This window comes from Diabrotica virgifera, chromosome 8 (assembly GCF_917563875.1).
Source record: "Diabrotica virgifera virgifera chromosome 8, PGI_DIABVI_V3a".
In the NCBI taxonomy this organism is placed as follows: Eukaryota; Metazoa; Arthropoda; class Insecta; order Coleoptera; family Chrysomelidae; genus Diabrotica; species Diabrotica virgifera.
Genome location: NC_065450.1, coordinates 27764364 through 27780769, shown reverse-complemented (window position 1 = coordinate 27780769; position 16406 = coordinate 27764364). Strand labels below are relative to the sequence as shown.

Below are 16406 nucleotides of genomic sequence, written 5' to 3'. Positions count from 1 at the left end.
GCCAGATTGAGATGAAAACTATTCGAAAAATTTATGACAAGACACTATGAGATAGAGCTAGAAGTACAAATATACGACGAAGATGTAAGGTGGAGAACATAAATGGGTAAGAAATAGAAGAGTAGAACAGTGAATACATAAGCCGAATGACAACAAATGGAGTAGTAAAGACGGCAAAAGATGGATCCCCAATAGGAAGACCTCACCATTCCTTTCATCAATGATGTGATCGCTGACCACTCCAGAAGACACATTAACACTAGAAGCACCAGAGCGGTCATTTTGACTGCTTTCTATTTTTGACACTCTGTTTTACTCATTCATAGTTATTTTAGAAACTTGATAATTTATGACTTTTCTTAGATCTATTTGAAGATTATAATTTGTCTTTTACAGCTACTTAGCGGAATTTCTTTTTAGGATATGCTAATGTCTACCTATTTATGTATATACATATATGTATATATTTATATGATGTATTTTTTAAATAGACAAATTAATATTGTATATTGTAGATATGTATAGTAACAAAAATGTAATTGTGTTTTTCACGCCCAGGGCCTACATGGCCTGTTGAGCAAAATAAATAATAATGTCTACCTAGAAGCACCAGAGCAGTCATTTTGACTGCTTTCTCTTTTTGACCCTCTGTATTACTCATTCATATTTATTTGACAAAATGTATAATTTGGGACTTTATTATTTATTTGGGGATTATAATTTCTCTTTTACAGGTACTTTTACAGTATAATTACATTTTGAATATAGTTGATGTCTATCTACCTAGAAAAATGGGTTAGTAATGACAAGGTATTCTACTTTTTGTTCTACTTTTCTGGAAAGTTTTTACTTATTTTATGTATAAAATGCATCGAAAACATTTGTTATTAGGTAATTTGAGTATACTCTTTGCAAGTGTGTGCTCAATATGTATTTTGATTTTTCATTGTGATTTTTCTCTTTTCTGCTGTTATCATGTTTCGTCGATATTTGACTGAGCAATAACTATTGGAGTGGTTACAGAATTTGTCAGATAATGAATCTGAAGTAGAGTTATGTGATGAACATGTATCCAATAATGAAGATGACGAGTATGTGCCTGATAAAGTTGATCAAGGACATTCACCGGGAAGCGATTCTGAAGATGAAGTTGAGATTGAGGAGATGCCCACATAACAATTTCATGTTCTTAGTAGATTCATAGAACATACTTTTCAGAAAAAGTATATACTTAGAATATGCGTAATTACCATTGCGAATGTGCAGAGCATATACTGAGTATATACTACATTACAGTACTTAAACGTTCTATGTATATACTTAGAATGTACTACAGTCATTCGGGGTAACTTTGATCCACTTTTTAAATATTTTTTTAATTTATTTTTACACTGACCTTCTTAATTGTTCTTTTATATTATATTATGATTGTGTATAGTTTGATAATGTCTTACAAGCTTAAAAATATGCCACAGTAGCAAGTATAATTCAGGAAAAAAAATTTTTGACATGGTTCAAAGTTAGACCCGCTATTGGTGTAACTTTGAACCATATCTACAATTATACAAAAAATCTTATATATTTGATGTTTTAAGCTATCAGGACAACTTTGCAAGAATGAATTAGGTTAGTTCGGATGTACAAAAATTACACAGTTGTTACACGGCACTAAAATATTTAGAGCAGGCCTGGTTGCCATTCTGTTCTATATGACTGTACATGGGTTGGTCCAACAATACTCAAAGACTAATTTGAAAATATTTATTAGGAAACTAAAGTTCTACAAAACAATACTACATAAAGATTACTCGTTAATTTACCAACAGAAATATTAAAGTTTTCACTCGATAGGCGAATCAAAGTTTCTTTAAACAGGTGGCACAAATAAACATATTGGTATTTGATTTGTCAAGATTGTTATTTTCAATGCAGCTCAAATGGAATATTCTTATGCACTTATTGCATTTTATACCTAATGAATGCATGGAAACATTGAAAGTGCAAAAATAACACAATCCAGAAGATATTTCTAGATTTTTAAAATTATTAGCTTCTGCCAGATCTCTCTTGCTTTGTATTTCACCCAAGGGGAATGATTGAGGGGAATGCGACGTCATTTTCTGCTGATTTTTCATTTTGTTTTCTGTCTTGCATTCCTTGCTTACTTCACTGCATTTTTTAACTTGATTTTCCTTCATTTCACTTACTATGTTTTCTTCTTCGTTACTGACGATCTGATCCTGGTCTGTCTTTTCTGTCACTACAATATCTACTGGCATATCGTCAATGTCGAAATTGTAGCCAATTGAGTCCTCGACTATAATCTCAGTCAAATTAGTTTCTTCCAAAATTTGCTGACCATGCAGATCTCCATAATCCAGCATCTGTTCTTGGTTTACCTCATCAACGTCTTCATTTTCTTGCACATTGTTCTCTGCAGGTATGTATTCTGCTTCTTCAGCAGTTCTGTTGGTCGTAATAGATCTACGACCCCCTCGTATTTTTGGTCCACCTCGTGTTTTTGGTCCACCTCTTGGTTTTGGTCCACATCGTGTTTTTAGTCCACCTCGTGGTTTTATTACACCTCGTAGGTTCGGTTCACCTTTTGTTGTAGATTTTCTAGTTGCTAGTAGTGAACCCCTGTTTTCATAATACTGATTCACTTCTTCGACTGAAACACTTTTGCCAGCAGTTATTGGAAGACAGAATTTTTTTGCCCTCGTAACGTTTTGCAAATCATTTTCACGAATCTTTTCTACATATAATTTAAATTCTTTTCCAATATCTTCATTAATTTTACCCATTGGTCGAGCATACAACGGAAGTTTTAGTAATGCCTTGTTTCTGTCAGTGGGATAAATTCCTGAAGCCTCAAACCCCTTTTTGAGATTCTGAGCTGCAGTGTCCTTTCCGAGGTCTAGAGTTGCTTTGAGAAGTTGGCAAAATACTGATTTTGGCATAGCTACTGTTTTTCTTCCTCCCTTGGTCGCTCTCCACTGAGTTAAAATTTGGCGCCAATATGTTTTAAGACTGGCAAAATACCCCACATCCAGTGGTTGCAGCAAGTGGGTAGAGTTTGGAGGGAAAAATATTAAAAGAACATTATGTTCCCTTGCAAGTGTTAATGTTTTTATTGAAATATGTGCTGACATGTTGTCGCCTATCAAGATCTTTCTACCTTCGTTTGTGTTGGCGTACGGTAGAAAATGTGTCTCAAACCAGTCATCAAATATAGAATTTTCAATCCAGCCTGATTTTGAGGTGTTCAACTTCGTACCAGTAGGTGCACCAAAAACCCAATCCGACCACTTCAGATTACCTTTCATTATTACATATGGAGGTAGAAACTCTCCATCTGCATTTGCACAAAACAGAGTGGTAAAACAAGACTTCGTTGAATTTACGATTCTCTCTGGATTCCTGCAACCTCTTCTGAATAAAAGTTTTCTTTTTGTTGGAACGTCGTGGAACCCTGTTTCGTCGTAATTGTAAATATTGTTGGGTGTGATATCAGAAACTTCCATCTCGAAGTTATCAAAAAATTCATTTATTACATCTTCATTTACTTGCGCCCTCCTTCTGGAAATATTCGTTTGAAACCGTTGAGCAAGTTCTGTGCGGTTTCTCTCCAAAAATAATTGACTCCAATCCCAGCCTGGAAAATTTTCCTTAAACTGTGATACTTTTCTCCCTTGAGAATTTAAGTAACTTTGAGCAATGCATCTCACATCAAACAAAGATATTGGAATTCCATTATCACTTAAAGAAATAACATGCTTGGCTATCGACTTTTCTTCTTCTTGAGAAAATACTGTAGGCCTTCCGACATTTTTTGAGTGGTTTCGTTTTAATTTATTTCGAATCGTATTACGCGGGATATCGTATTGTTTTGAGGCCTGTCTTTCACTCAGCATTCCACTTTTAACCTGTTCTAGTACTGCTTGTAGGTGTTCCTCTGTATATCGGCTTTTAGTTCCATACCGACGGACGCCAGCATGTAGACTGTGTATCTGTTTTCTCGGCATTTCGGGAAACCCTGAAATACAAAAATACAAAATTAAATTCAATAAATAAAATTTCCCGCAATTTTAAATCGTCAGGGTAACTTTGAACCAGTTTCAGTGTGGTGCAAAGTTAGCCTGAAATGATATAAATTCTCAGCCCGGCCAGTTTTTGCTGCAAAACGGAGATATTTTAATGAATCTTGAAGCTTTGATGTAACGAAAGTGATCCTAAATCATTAATAAAATAATTAAAATCCCCTGCATACTTACTTTTTCGACAGAATCGGTATAAATTATCACTTTAAATTACTGTTTACAACCCAGCACTTTACAGAACGTATACAAATTCAAGTTTGACACAATGTAGCATATCAGACGCCTTCAAACTTAACGGAAATGTCAATAAAAGAGACCTCTATTGCAATTTATCCAAATTAAATGGTTTTAACAGCAAGAATACTACTTATAACGTACACTTATGTCAAAAAAAATAAATGGTTCAAAGTTAGACCCTGTGGATCAAAGTTACCCCGAATGACTGTACCGCACTTCTTTTCAGTATATACCAAGAACATACTTTTTAGAAGATTCTAAGGAGGTGCTATAAACCTTCTATTTATATACTTAGAATGTACTATCGCACATATTTTTAGTATATGGGAAGAATATTCCAAGGAAATGCTATATATACCTTCTAGTTACATACTTAGAATGTACTAGGGCACATATTTTTAGTATATGGGAAGAATATTCCAAGGAAGTGCTATATACCTTCTATGTATATACTTAGAATGTACTATCGCACATATTTTTAGTATATGGGAAGAATATTCCAAGGATGTGCTATATTTCTCAGAAGTATGTTTTCAACATCACCCAATCTCATCCTAGGTTCTACTAATATATTATATTTACATATTCTAATTGCATATGAGAATGTATTATTACATTCTACAATATTACGTAAAAAGTAAGTATAAAATGTATAAACTTTAGTTAGTTATATAGGTGCCTATGTATAATAAATATTATATGGGTAAGTAGCCTATATATAAAATATAAGTAATATATTTAGTTATTATGTGCACATCAAAATAAAAATGCTGCTTATATAATTATATAATAGCCAAATATGTCGGTTCGCTAAACTCAGACGCAACTGGCTAGATATTTTAGTAGATAATTTTTTTGTTTTTTACTATTTAGTGATTATTAACTATTTAGTAATTATTTTTTGCCAATTTTACTAAAATTGGCAAAATTACCGACTAAAATATCTAGAAAGTTGCGTCTGAGTTTAGCGAATAGACTATATAATATGTATGTAAATTACTAAAATTTATAGGTATCTATATACATTATACATACTTTTACTTACTAGGTATTTAGGAAATATTGAAGTACCAATATGAATTTATTATTTTCAAGCTGCTTTTGATGTTCTTAAAATGTTTTAGTCCTTATAGCTAGAAATACAGTCGCTTCGTCCTCACTCACAGCGTAGACATAAATGCCTTAACTGTACTGGAAACTGTTTTCATCTTTTTGTTACCTACCCCCTTCCCTGGTGCAGGTATAAAATATGCAATGCAAGGGTCAGAATGACAATGAATGGCCGTTTCCGGATTCCCGAAAATTATAGGTAAAAATATTTTTATGGTATAAACTCAAATCAAAATGGTGTATTCATTTCAATTGAAAACGAAACGAGAATTTCTCATTTTTCTTCAATAGAATTAAGTTTTAAACTTTTTTACCATACAATTAAAACGGTTTAAAAAAATGATGAATTAGATAGTTCAGTAGTACCTACCAAAATACCTAAATTTTATTAATTATTCTTAACGCGAAGTTGATAATCTATAGGCTAACATTATTCTTCTTCCTATAGGTACATACAGTATATTCTTTTTAGGATATTTTAAAAGTATATACAAGTATGTGTTAAGCATATACTTTTGCATATACTTACGCATATACTAAGAATATTCGATTAAGGTATATGCTAAGAATAAACTTTTACGAACATTCCGAGATACTACGTACACGAATGTGCTCAGTATATTCGGTGCAAGAATATTCTTCGAAGCACATGCAAAGAACATGAAATTTAGAATGTTTTTTATGGTACATGCTATGCTTGTACTACGCATATACTAAAAAGGATATACTTCGACGAATGTTGGTAGGATATGCTTAGAACATGATGCGAACATCATTGTTATGTGGGTGGCTCAGTACTTCTGCTTCAACTTCGAATGCAGACTCCAATACCTCTTCAGGAATTATTACTAACCGGGTAAGAGGAATTCGCGAAAGCAGTTTAGAGAATTCCTCCATCGACACTATAGGATGAGAGTTACTTTACAATAGCGCTAGTACACCAGGTTAACAACTATGTTATATTAGTAGCTTCACTAGCTTCTATTTATGTATTCGCTTAGGTATATAATATTTCTGAGCATATTCTTCTTTTTGATGTGCCTATCCGTGACGAATGTTGGCGACCATCATGGCAATTTTTACCTTATCCGCAGGATGTTCTTCTTCCTGGGCCCCGTTTTCCAAATATTTTTCCTTGTAGGATGGCTTCTAGAAGGGTATATCTGGATTCATTTCGCATAATGTGCCCGAAGTACTGTAACTTTTGAGATTTAATGGTCTGGTCAGTACCTCTCGGTTCTTCTACATTCTTCTGAGGACCTCTTCATTTGTGACTCGGTCAGTCCACGTGATTTTAAGTATTCTCCGATATAGCCACATTTGGAATGCGTCCAATTTTCTGCACATATCTTTGTTCAAGGTCCACGATTCAACACCACAAGACGTAGTAGGTGAAAGTGAAAAACATGTGAAATTTGTCATATACATATATAAATAAAATTTGTGTGGGTCTTGTACAAGCAAAATTAAAAAATTTGGCTACTGCATAAATTGTGCTTACCTAATTAATTAAATAATTTTTTTAAATAATAATATTAAATATGTCTGTTATTATTAATTATTAACTCAATATAGGTTTTTATCAAGTAAAAAAGAATTCAAAAACGGCTGGCAATAGAAAATTCTAATACCCGTCATTTTGACCGCTGCGGTGCTTCTAGGTATGCAGAAATGCTGGTGCTTCTAGTGTTAATGGCAGCACAAACCATCCAAACCATCTTATAGACTAATTATTCAACCCTCCACTGATTGAACGACGACGCCTAAAAAGACTTTGGCCAACAGACCTAACTGCTATAGTTGAATTCCAGATAGTCGTCAATGGACGACACCTGCCACAGCCAAAAACTTAAATCATATTTACTTATTACTTTATTGTATAAGATTGTAAATTAGCAGTGAATAAATAAATAAAAAAAAAAGAAATTTACCTGGAAAATCTGTCAAATAATTACCGGATTCCAAAATATAGTCGTGCTAGTGTGATGCACGTTTAATTTTTTAGAAAGAAGAAAAACATACCTGGTTCTAATTTGTAAGCTTCTAATGGGGTTTCTAACAACATATCACCAAATATTTCTCGGCAGTAGTTAGCAATTTTGGCTTGCTGCCTTGGATTACAATGGTTTTCGAAGGAAAGCACCACAGGAAAGTCAGAAGTCTTAAATGCACTTTCGGCGATGGCTTCTAGTACTTCTTTTGCTGAGATTTCGGGTACGAACGTGTAACCGTGTACTATCACCGGTTCTTCTGTTCGGCCGTTCCAAAAGTCTAATTCTACGCACCTAAAAGTTAAAAAAAATCAAACGTATTATGTATTTCCGTGTATAATATTAAAATTTAGCGGAGTGCAATTAGAACGAAAACATGCATTGTTTCGGAATAATTCAAACAAGCTTATATTTTTCTAAAACTTTTTTTGTTAGTTTATATACATGTTAAAGTAAAAAGTTCTACTCGCAGATTTGGCCGCTAATTGTTTTTTAATTGTTTAAACAATAACAATTTTTTTGTATAAATAATTTTAAAAATATCGTTAAATGCATCATTTTACTGTGATGAAATATGTTTCTATTTTGTTTTTGATTATGCTGAATCTGAATATGGCATTGCAATTTGAAAATTCTTATACAGAAGCTCTTATACAGTGTGTCGGCGTAGCTAGAAACCACATGGAAAACTTTTTTTATTATCAATTCTACGAAAAAAAGTTATTCTCAATAAAATGCTCTAGAAAGTCAAAATCTAAAACTCAACCATCAGATATCATTTATCAATTTTATACGAGTTATGTCAAAAATATGAATTTCGTTAAAGAATAAAGTACCTTTATATTCCAGAATATGAAAAAATGCTATTATGAAAAGTTGTTTGAAATTAGAAACTATGTCTAAATAAACAATTACATTATTCTAATCGAAAAATTTTTTTTTCAATTTTTTCTCAAATTACGGATACTCATCATCATCTTATTACAATTATGATAACTATTTTATTACCACTTTTACGAAAAAAAAGTTATTCTCCATAAAATGATCTCCCTGGTTTAAATCTAAGATACAACCATCAGATATCAAACTTTTTTAATTTTATACGAGGTATGTAAAAAACATGAATTGTTCTTAAGAGTTAAGTGCCTTTATTATTGACAATATTTTAATTAGAAGGATATAATTGAACACTAAAAAAAATTTCTTAATAACAATTTTCGATATTGTGAAATGTAAAGGTACTTTACTCTTGAGTGAAATTCATATTTTTTGACATACCTCGTACACCATTAATAAAATTTGATATTTGATGATTGCATCTTAGATTATATATGATGCAGAGTGTTTTAATAAAGAATAACTTTTTTTCGTAAAACTGATAGTAAAGAAGTTATCAATAGGTTCCAAGTTACGCAGACATACTAAAATATAAGAGCTAAAAAAATGTTTTGCTGAATATTTATTATTGTTGAAGCTTATTATTAAATGTATTTTAGATAAGTTTTACAGAAAAAAGTTTTGATCATTTTGTATCAACATATTTTTAGCTGGTAATTTTCGGTTTTTGTATTACATTTTTGTTATCTTTCTTAATTTTCTTAAAAAGAAATAGTTTATTTCATTTCTAAAGTAAACTAATTTAGTGCATTTTAAAGATTACATCCTAAGCTTTAAAAAAGCACTTATAAAACTGTAATAGATCTGTTCAAACTTGAGTAATATCGTCTTAAAGTGGTGGTAATTTTATAAAACCACGAAGATTTCAAAAATTACATTTTTTGAGACGTCATATCATTTGAATTAAATTTTTGAGATTTTTTTTTAATTAAAACATCATTTGGTAAGATACTTGAAATGTAAATTGTGCAAAATTGAAAGTTTTATAAAAAAATTGTATTAGTTACACATTTTTAAATCATTTTTAAACAAAATTCATGTAAGGCTCACTTTCCGCCCACACCGTACTTATGCCCATAAAATTTATTTTTTCAATTATAACCATAAGATAGCTTAATTATTCTTCTTTCATGGTCAATTTGTAAAATTTCATTTGATTCATTAGTTAAAGAATTACATTAAATTAACTCAACCGTGCACTTCGCCGTACGTTAGTTTAGAGTGCGCCAATGTTTGTGAGAAGGGTGACTTTAGCGTTATAAATAAAAAATGATAGAAGATACAGATTTAATTTTAGAAAATTCTTTATATAAGGTTTTTTTGTAAAATTTTCTCAATTTTTCAGAAAATTTATATTTTCGGAGTTATTAAAAAAACATCTAATTTCGTAGTTCATTTGTTTAATAAAAAAATAAGCACCCACTTCTCGAGTAGAACTTTTTGATATGTTGTTTATTAAACATTTCTTAATGAAATTACAAAAAGTTCTATCTTGTTTGATTTTTTCCAAAGTGAAAATCTATATGCACTCCCCTAATTATATTATTTTAACAAATACTACTAATTCTTGGTTTTAATTACTTTTTTTAGTAATAATTCATTAATGGAGGCGCAGATGCAATAACGAACTAGAGTCTCAATTTGGAAAAGAAAATCTAGTCAGATATATAAAGGCCAATAGACTCAGATGGGCAGGGCATGTGATACGCAGTAACGACAATCGAATTATAAACAATGTGTTCTGGATAAGGCCAGATGAAAGAAGGTCCGTAGGGCTGCCTAGAAAACGGTGGAAAGATGCAGGCAAAGAAGATCTAGAGAAAATGGTAGTACGACAATGGAAATTAGTGTCACAGGCCGACAAACATGGAAGGCAATAGTAAACGCGGCAAAGACTCACGAAGAGTTGTAGCGCCATTGATGATGATCAATTTTACACCGTCAGAAATAATAGTTAAACTTTTGAATATAGCTAGTTTATACAATAAAGAAGCTGATAATGAACTGCAAGTAATTGATGTCAAATTAATTGAATAGAGAATATTTTTGTAGTTTCCGATAATTTAAACAACGGCATACGTGGTAACAGAAGCATACAGTTGAAAGATTCTAAAGGTGCCGGTGGGGGATTTCATTATTTAGGTGTTATCTCCTTATTTCGACTGCGTTCTCTCTCATACACCGACTATAATACTGCGCATAAACGTCATCCCCACCGGCACATTTACAATCTTTCAACTGTATCTACAATACCAATTTGTTTGGTGGCACTGTCTACTAATATTTCTATGTCGTTTTAAATAATTTCTCTCATTTACTACCCTATAACCGAAATACAGGATGTCAAAATTAAACTTTTATTCTATTTATTCTTGAATATTTCCTGACAGGCATGGGATAACGTGAAATTTGGAAGGCGGGGGTATTTTGGGACGAGAAATCTAAATTCGGCACCAAAAATGATGTATTACCCAGAGGGCGCCAGATACGCCTTTCAGCATTCATTTAATACGTTCAATTTTCTTTATTACCCACTCTACATACTGTTTAAGTAAAATTTTTTATTCTATTAATATTTTTACTTAAATAAGATATACTACTGTGTTCGAGATAAACACATTTTAATTCTGCGGTGCAAAATAATATTTTGCATAATATCATTGTAGTTACACCCGAAAAATAAACTTGAAACCATATTAATTGTGCAATTTCTCATATGTCATTGCATCACAAATCCCATTTAAAAGAATTTATGATACATTTTTGGAAATTATTATGGTTTTCAGTTTATTTTTCGGATGTAACTACAATATTATGCAAAAATCGTTGTATCGCAGTTTAAACTGCGTTTATTTCTAAAACAGTTGAGTTTAGCGAGATGAATGTAGTATACATTTTTTAAGTAAAAATATTAAGCGAATAAAAGTTTTGATTCAGAAAGTATTACGAGTGGGTAATAAAAAAAATTGAACCTATTCAATTAGCGCTGAAATGCGTGTGTGGCGCCATCTGGATAATACATCATTTTTGGTGGCGAATTTACATTTATCGTCCCAAAAAACCCTCGCTTACCAAATTTCTTGTTGTTATCCCATGCCTGTCAGGAAATATTCAAGAATAAATAAAATAAAAGTTTAAATTTGACACCCTATATTTCGGTTATTATTATCTTTTGTACTAAGGTAAGTTAGCTTAAATCGACTTATTTTAACCTCCGGAATCTGAGGTTAAGTTATGGCCCATTATTTACTAAACACCTTGTATAACACAGAAAGGGTAAAGGTAAATGATGAAACTATGAACACCATTCGGTATGCTGACGATACGGTCATTGTCGCTGAAAGTGCGAAATAATTGCAAACGCTAGTGGACAAAATTTGCGATACTGAGGAACAGTTTAGTTTAAGAATAAACATAAAGAAATCAAAAATCATGGTTATAAGTAAGAGGGGTAAAGTTATAATAATATTAAAAATTAAAGCTATTGAACAAGGGTTAAAGACATCCATTTTTATCTTACCTACATCCCGATAAAAGACATTGTCTATATATTTCTACACTAGATTTCCCTGTTAGTTGATGTCCGGTTAAGTACGTATTGTGCGACGAGTTTATAAAATAGTGTGCTAGTGGCTGGTCCATATCGTGGGAGAGATCAAATTTGGTAGCCGCCATAATATTGTTGTCTTCGGATAATAGGTACCTGAAAACATTAAATTCTTTTAAATAAAAATTGTATTAATCAAACGTAATTTTGCATAAAAAAGGGACAAGATTACGGAAAAGATTCGAACCCGAATTGTGCATTCAATTAAAGCAAGAGATAAAGAGAGAGAGAAAAACAAAAACCTACACGTAATGAAAATATAACTACTCGTATTCATTGACAGATTAGAAATTATACAGTGCTAGTCCGCACCCCTCTCGTATCTTTTGAACGGTTATACCTTTACTAGTGAAATTTGGAGGGAGGAAATAAACAGACGTAAGCTTATTAACTAGTTATGACAGGTGACGTATTAGTGACAGATGACGTTACAGAGCCACTGTGACCGACAATTTTAAATGGGACATTATGGCAAGTGATACCTTGTTTGAAAGGTATTCAAAATACCTATTTAGTCATACTAATTTTTTTGGGTTTTTAGTTGATTTTGATTTTGGTGAATAAATTCAATTAATATATGTAATATTGTAGTTTCGCATTTAAATAATAAAAATTCAAATGTCCGCCTTTGGTTTTTTGTCAAAAAAGTTGACATTGTTCAATTCTCTAGTAGTTTTTACGTCAACGTCAACCTTTTTGACAAGTAATCATATGAGGAATTTTGAATTTTTATTAATTAAATGCAAAACTACAACTTTATATGTATTTTATTTATTCATCAAAATTAGCTTAAACTCAAACCAATTAGTATGACTGAATAGGTATTTTGAATACCTTTCAAACGAGGTATCACTTGCCATAAGGTCCCATTTAAAATTATCTGTCACAGTGGCGCTGGCGCTGTAAAGTCATCTGTCATAATTACGTCACCTGTCATGACCAGTTAAGAGGCTTAAGTCCGTTTATTTCCTCCCTCCTACGGTCCGTTTATTTACCTACCCTATAGGTATAACCGTCCAAAAGATACGAGGGGGGTACGGACTTTTGACTATAGCACTATATAGACACATTACAAAATAAATACACATTTTTGCGGTATTTTATATTATTTTACTTTTAAGACTAAGTTTTCACTCTAAGACTAAGTTTTCACTCTAATGGCATATAAAACAACATAATGCTATTCTACACCCCACCAGAATGAAAACAATGGGAACCTTCTCTGGTTACACCTCCGAGGCTTCTACAATATGCAAGCCATACGGATGCTGAGACTAAGGAAGATGAGGGAATTCTACAATTTACAATTCACGTCCCATCTGCTCAGCGCGGTAAAGTTCCAACGAGAATGGTTCCCTTCGTACTCCAATCAGAGTAAATGTAAATAAAAAATGAATAACAATTTTCAATTTCGTTGCAAAACGAAAATACAGCCGAACCATATTCTAGTCCAATCAGAGAGTGCATCAAGCACCTCCACCGGTTTCGAAACTTATTAGTCTCTCATCAGGAGGCACATATGCTGCTCTCCCTGATCCAATATCTCCCTGATCCAAATATATGATATTTTTTTTTATTTTACTTTTATGTACTTCTTTTTTAGTTGACCGAATGATGAAATTGATGGCCTCCAGAGTCCATACAATAAAGGTTTGTTCGACAGTGACAGTTCTTCTATATTCCGAAGCATTTGCGGGGTACGCATTCATTGACAAATCGTTGACGTAAATCTTCTAAAGACACGGGTGGTGTTCTATAGATTGTACTTTTTATGTGTCTCCACAAATGCAAGATTAGCAGTGTGAGTTTAACACGAATCATCCGATGACAAACGACATTTTCAGCCTGATTACTCTTGAAAAGTCCTCTGAAAATGCTTTATCAGTTCTTTGTTGATAAAAAATACGACAGTGTGACATGAGCTGCCCTATGTAACTCCATAACCCCCTTTTAAGTTTATCATGATTTATACCTACATAATTTTCAAAGACGCATATGTGTAGCCACTGAAATATGTAAGAAAATGTAAAATAAAACACCTTCCATCCATCTCAATTCTCTCGCGACACAGATGCTGTTTGGGGAGAAAAGCGTAACCACTTATCCCAAAGAATGTAAAGGGCCACGTTTTACCCTTCTGCGAGAATATACCTACCCCGTTAAAATATAGAAACGGTAGCTTCTTAAACTAAGCTTATTTTATAATATTCGTTCGTGTAATACGGTACGTATTTGTTACTATGCAAAAAAAGTTACATAATATACACTCCACCTCGTTTTTTTCATATAAAATATTAATAAAAAAACCTCTTTTTAAGGTATTAAATCACATCTATGCATATAAAGTTTTAAAATATGTAAAATGACTAGGAACAGTTGTTAGTGCATAATTTCCTGATATTACTACTTTGAGCTTTGAGTGAAGTGTTTGATATTTCTTATAAACTTCTTCTTAAGTCTCGTCCCCTAATCGGCGGTTGGATATCATCATCACTATCTTTACTCTATCTACCACTGCTCTGAAGAGTTCTACAGAACTGCATTTAAACCAGTCCCTTAAATTCTTCAACCATGACACTCTCCTTCTTCCTATCCTCCTTCCTCCTCTTATATTCCCTGTATTACAAGTCTTAGTATTTCATATCGCTGTTCCCTCATTACGTGTCCCAGATAGTCTAACTTTTTTATCTTTATGACACACCATTGAGGCACCTCTGTTGTTTCCCTGCCACTTCGAGGAGGAAGTCCCCGTCCCTAGTCTTCTTAGCGCTTTAGGCGCTAATCCCCTCATTCCTCATGAATACGCTACCCTTGATTTACTTGAGCAACTCTGCATAGGATTTTTCACCTCCCTTTACGATCACTTTCTGCGTCGCCACCCTCCTTTCCCCGCATTCATACTCCTCCAGTCCATACCCATAAAGGTGATTTCCAGAAGCTTCCTGAGGTTCCAACCTCTGTAGCTCCAGTACTCTTAAAGACGCCTCTCTGGTCTCCAGTGTCTCTATTTCTTCCCTCAATTTAGAAAGAATTGCCAGTAATCTCTTATTCCCGTCCATTTCCGTCACCTCTTTCTCTACAGGGACCATGAAAATAATCTGACGGTTTCTTGACCTCCTGACACTTCCTTGTAATTTTGGTCATAGTATTAAGTTAGAGGTACTCTACCTCTTCTGATCTATATGTACCTCCTGCACATCCTCCCAGTTCCTGTTTTTCCCTTATCAGGTCGTGGAACCTTTCCCCCTCACCGAAAAGTGATAAGTTTTTCGGGAAAGAGCTCTTCGAAGTCCATCTGTGTGGACACTCTTGCCGTCTCCTTAGTCGTTCCTTCCTCGCCGGTTTTCTCTACTATTATATTTCGTGTCTTAGTGCTGCCAAGGACAACTTGTTTGAAAATGCCCACCATGTCTTCGGTGATTCTCTTAATGTTTTTTACCTCATTCTTGATCTCGACCTTTGTGTTTGTATGGTCGGACATTAGTTTAATTAAATTATTTGTAATTCTGGTAAGTTTCTGGATTGCTCTTATCATGGCCGTTATGTCAGAGCTCTCCTACTTCTCTCTAGGTCTTTTCCCCCTAAGTGAGGAGCTCCTTTGCAAGATTGCCTCCCCTGGAAGATCCGTATTGCTCAGGTCCCTACCCTTGACTGGAGATCTTCCAACAGATCCCGTTCTTCCGAAGATCATAGTCTCGTCCTTCCCCTTTTCCTCTTTGCTCAATACTTTCCTTTTGTTCCCTTCACTACTGATGAACACCATATGATCTCATTCATAGCTTGTTCCAGCTGCACCACCACTGATGACTCGTTTCATTGTCCCTTTGTTTTGTTTTAGTTTTTCATGCGTGATTAAATAATTATCCATAGAAGGTTCGCCAGTCCCCCGAGGGCTCCGTTTGCGACTGTCTGACGTTAGGCCATTCATCATTCAGGCACGGATCGCCTGACACTGTGTTTGGGGATTTTTTATCGAGGTTTACTCTTCTATTATATGAAGTTATAGAGCGCTTAAAAATTTGAAAAGATTCAAAAAGTGACTTCTATTGAGCACCAATCATCATTATCGTGATTTTTGTTAAATGTTTTTAAACTAGTATCTTCTTCTGTAGAAGCAGTTGAAAAATTACTCACACATTTCAAAAATTTGCTTGGAGTCTTCAGATAGTACCATAGAGTGTAATGCTATATTTTTGTGACATCTTAATATAATTTACTACTCCCAATAAAAACAGTAAATTACTTTATGGATTTAAATTAAAATTAAACTTAAAAAAATTCACAAGTAATATTGACTTACTTTACATGCATTAGGAATTCAAAAAAGTTTGATTTAAAAACTTAGGATGGGGAGGGGGTCTGGTGCCTTTGTTTAGAGATTAGGTTGGCGCCTTTTTTAGAATTTGGGTTAGCGCCTTTTTTATGAGCCAGTCCGGCCCTGAATCTTTGCCTATTTGGAATATA

General features: G+C 33.3%; 1 protein-coding gene across 2 annotated transcripts in view; it reads right to left on the bottom strand.

Annotated features, from left to right (window-relative positions):
* The window catches only part of LOC114338442 (1-phosphatidylinositol 4,5-bisphosphate phosphodiesterase classes I and II), a 591824-nt gene that overhangs the window by 76994 nt on the left and 498424 nt on the right, over window positions 1-16406 (bottom strand). For both annotated transcript variants that reach the window (XM_050659889.1, XM_050659890.1), the window contains exons 6-7: window positions 11856-12038; window positions 7470-7732 (exon numbers count right to left, since the gene is read on the bottom strand). In XM_050659889.1, coding sequence (XP_050515846.1) covers window positions 7470-7732; window positions 11856-12038 — 446 coding nt within the window. The remainder of the gene's footprint in view (window positions 1-7469; window positions 7733-11855; window positions 12039-16406) is intronic.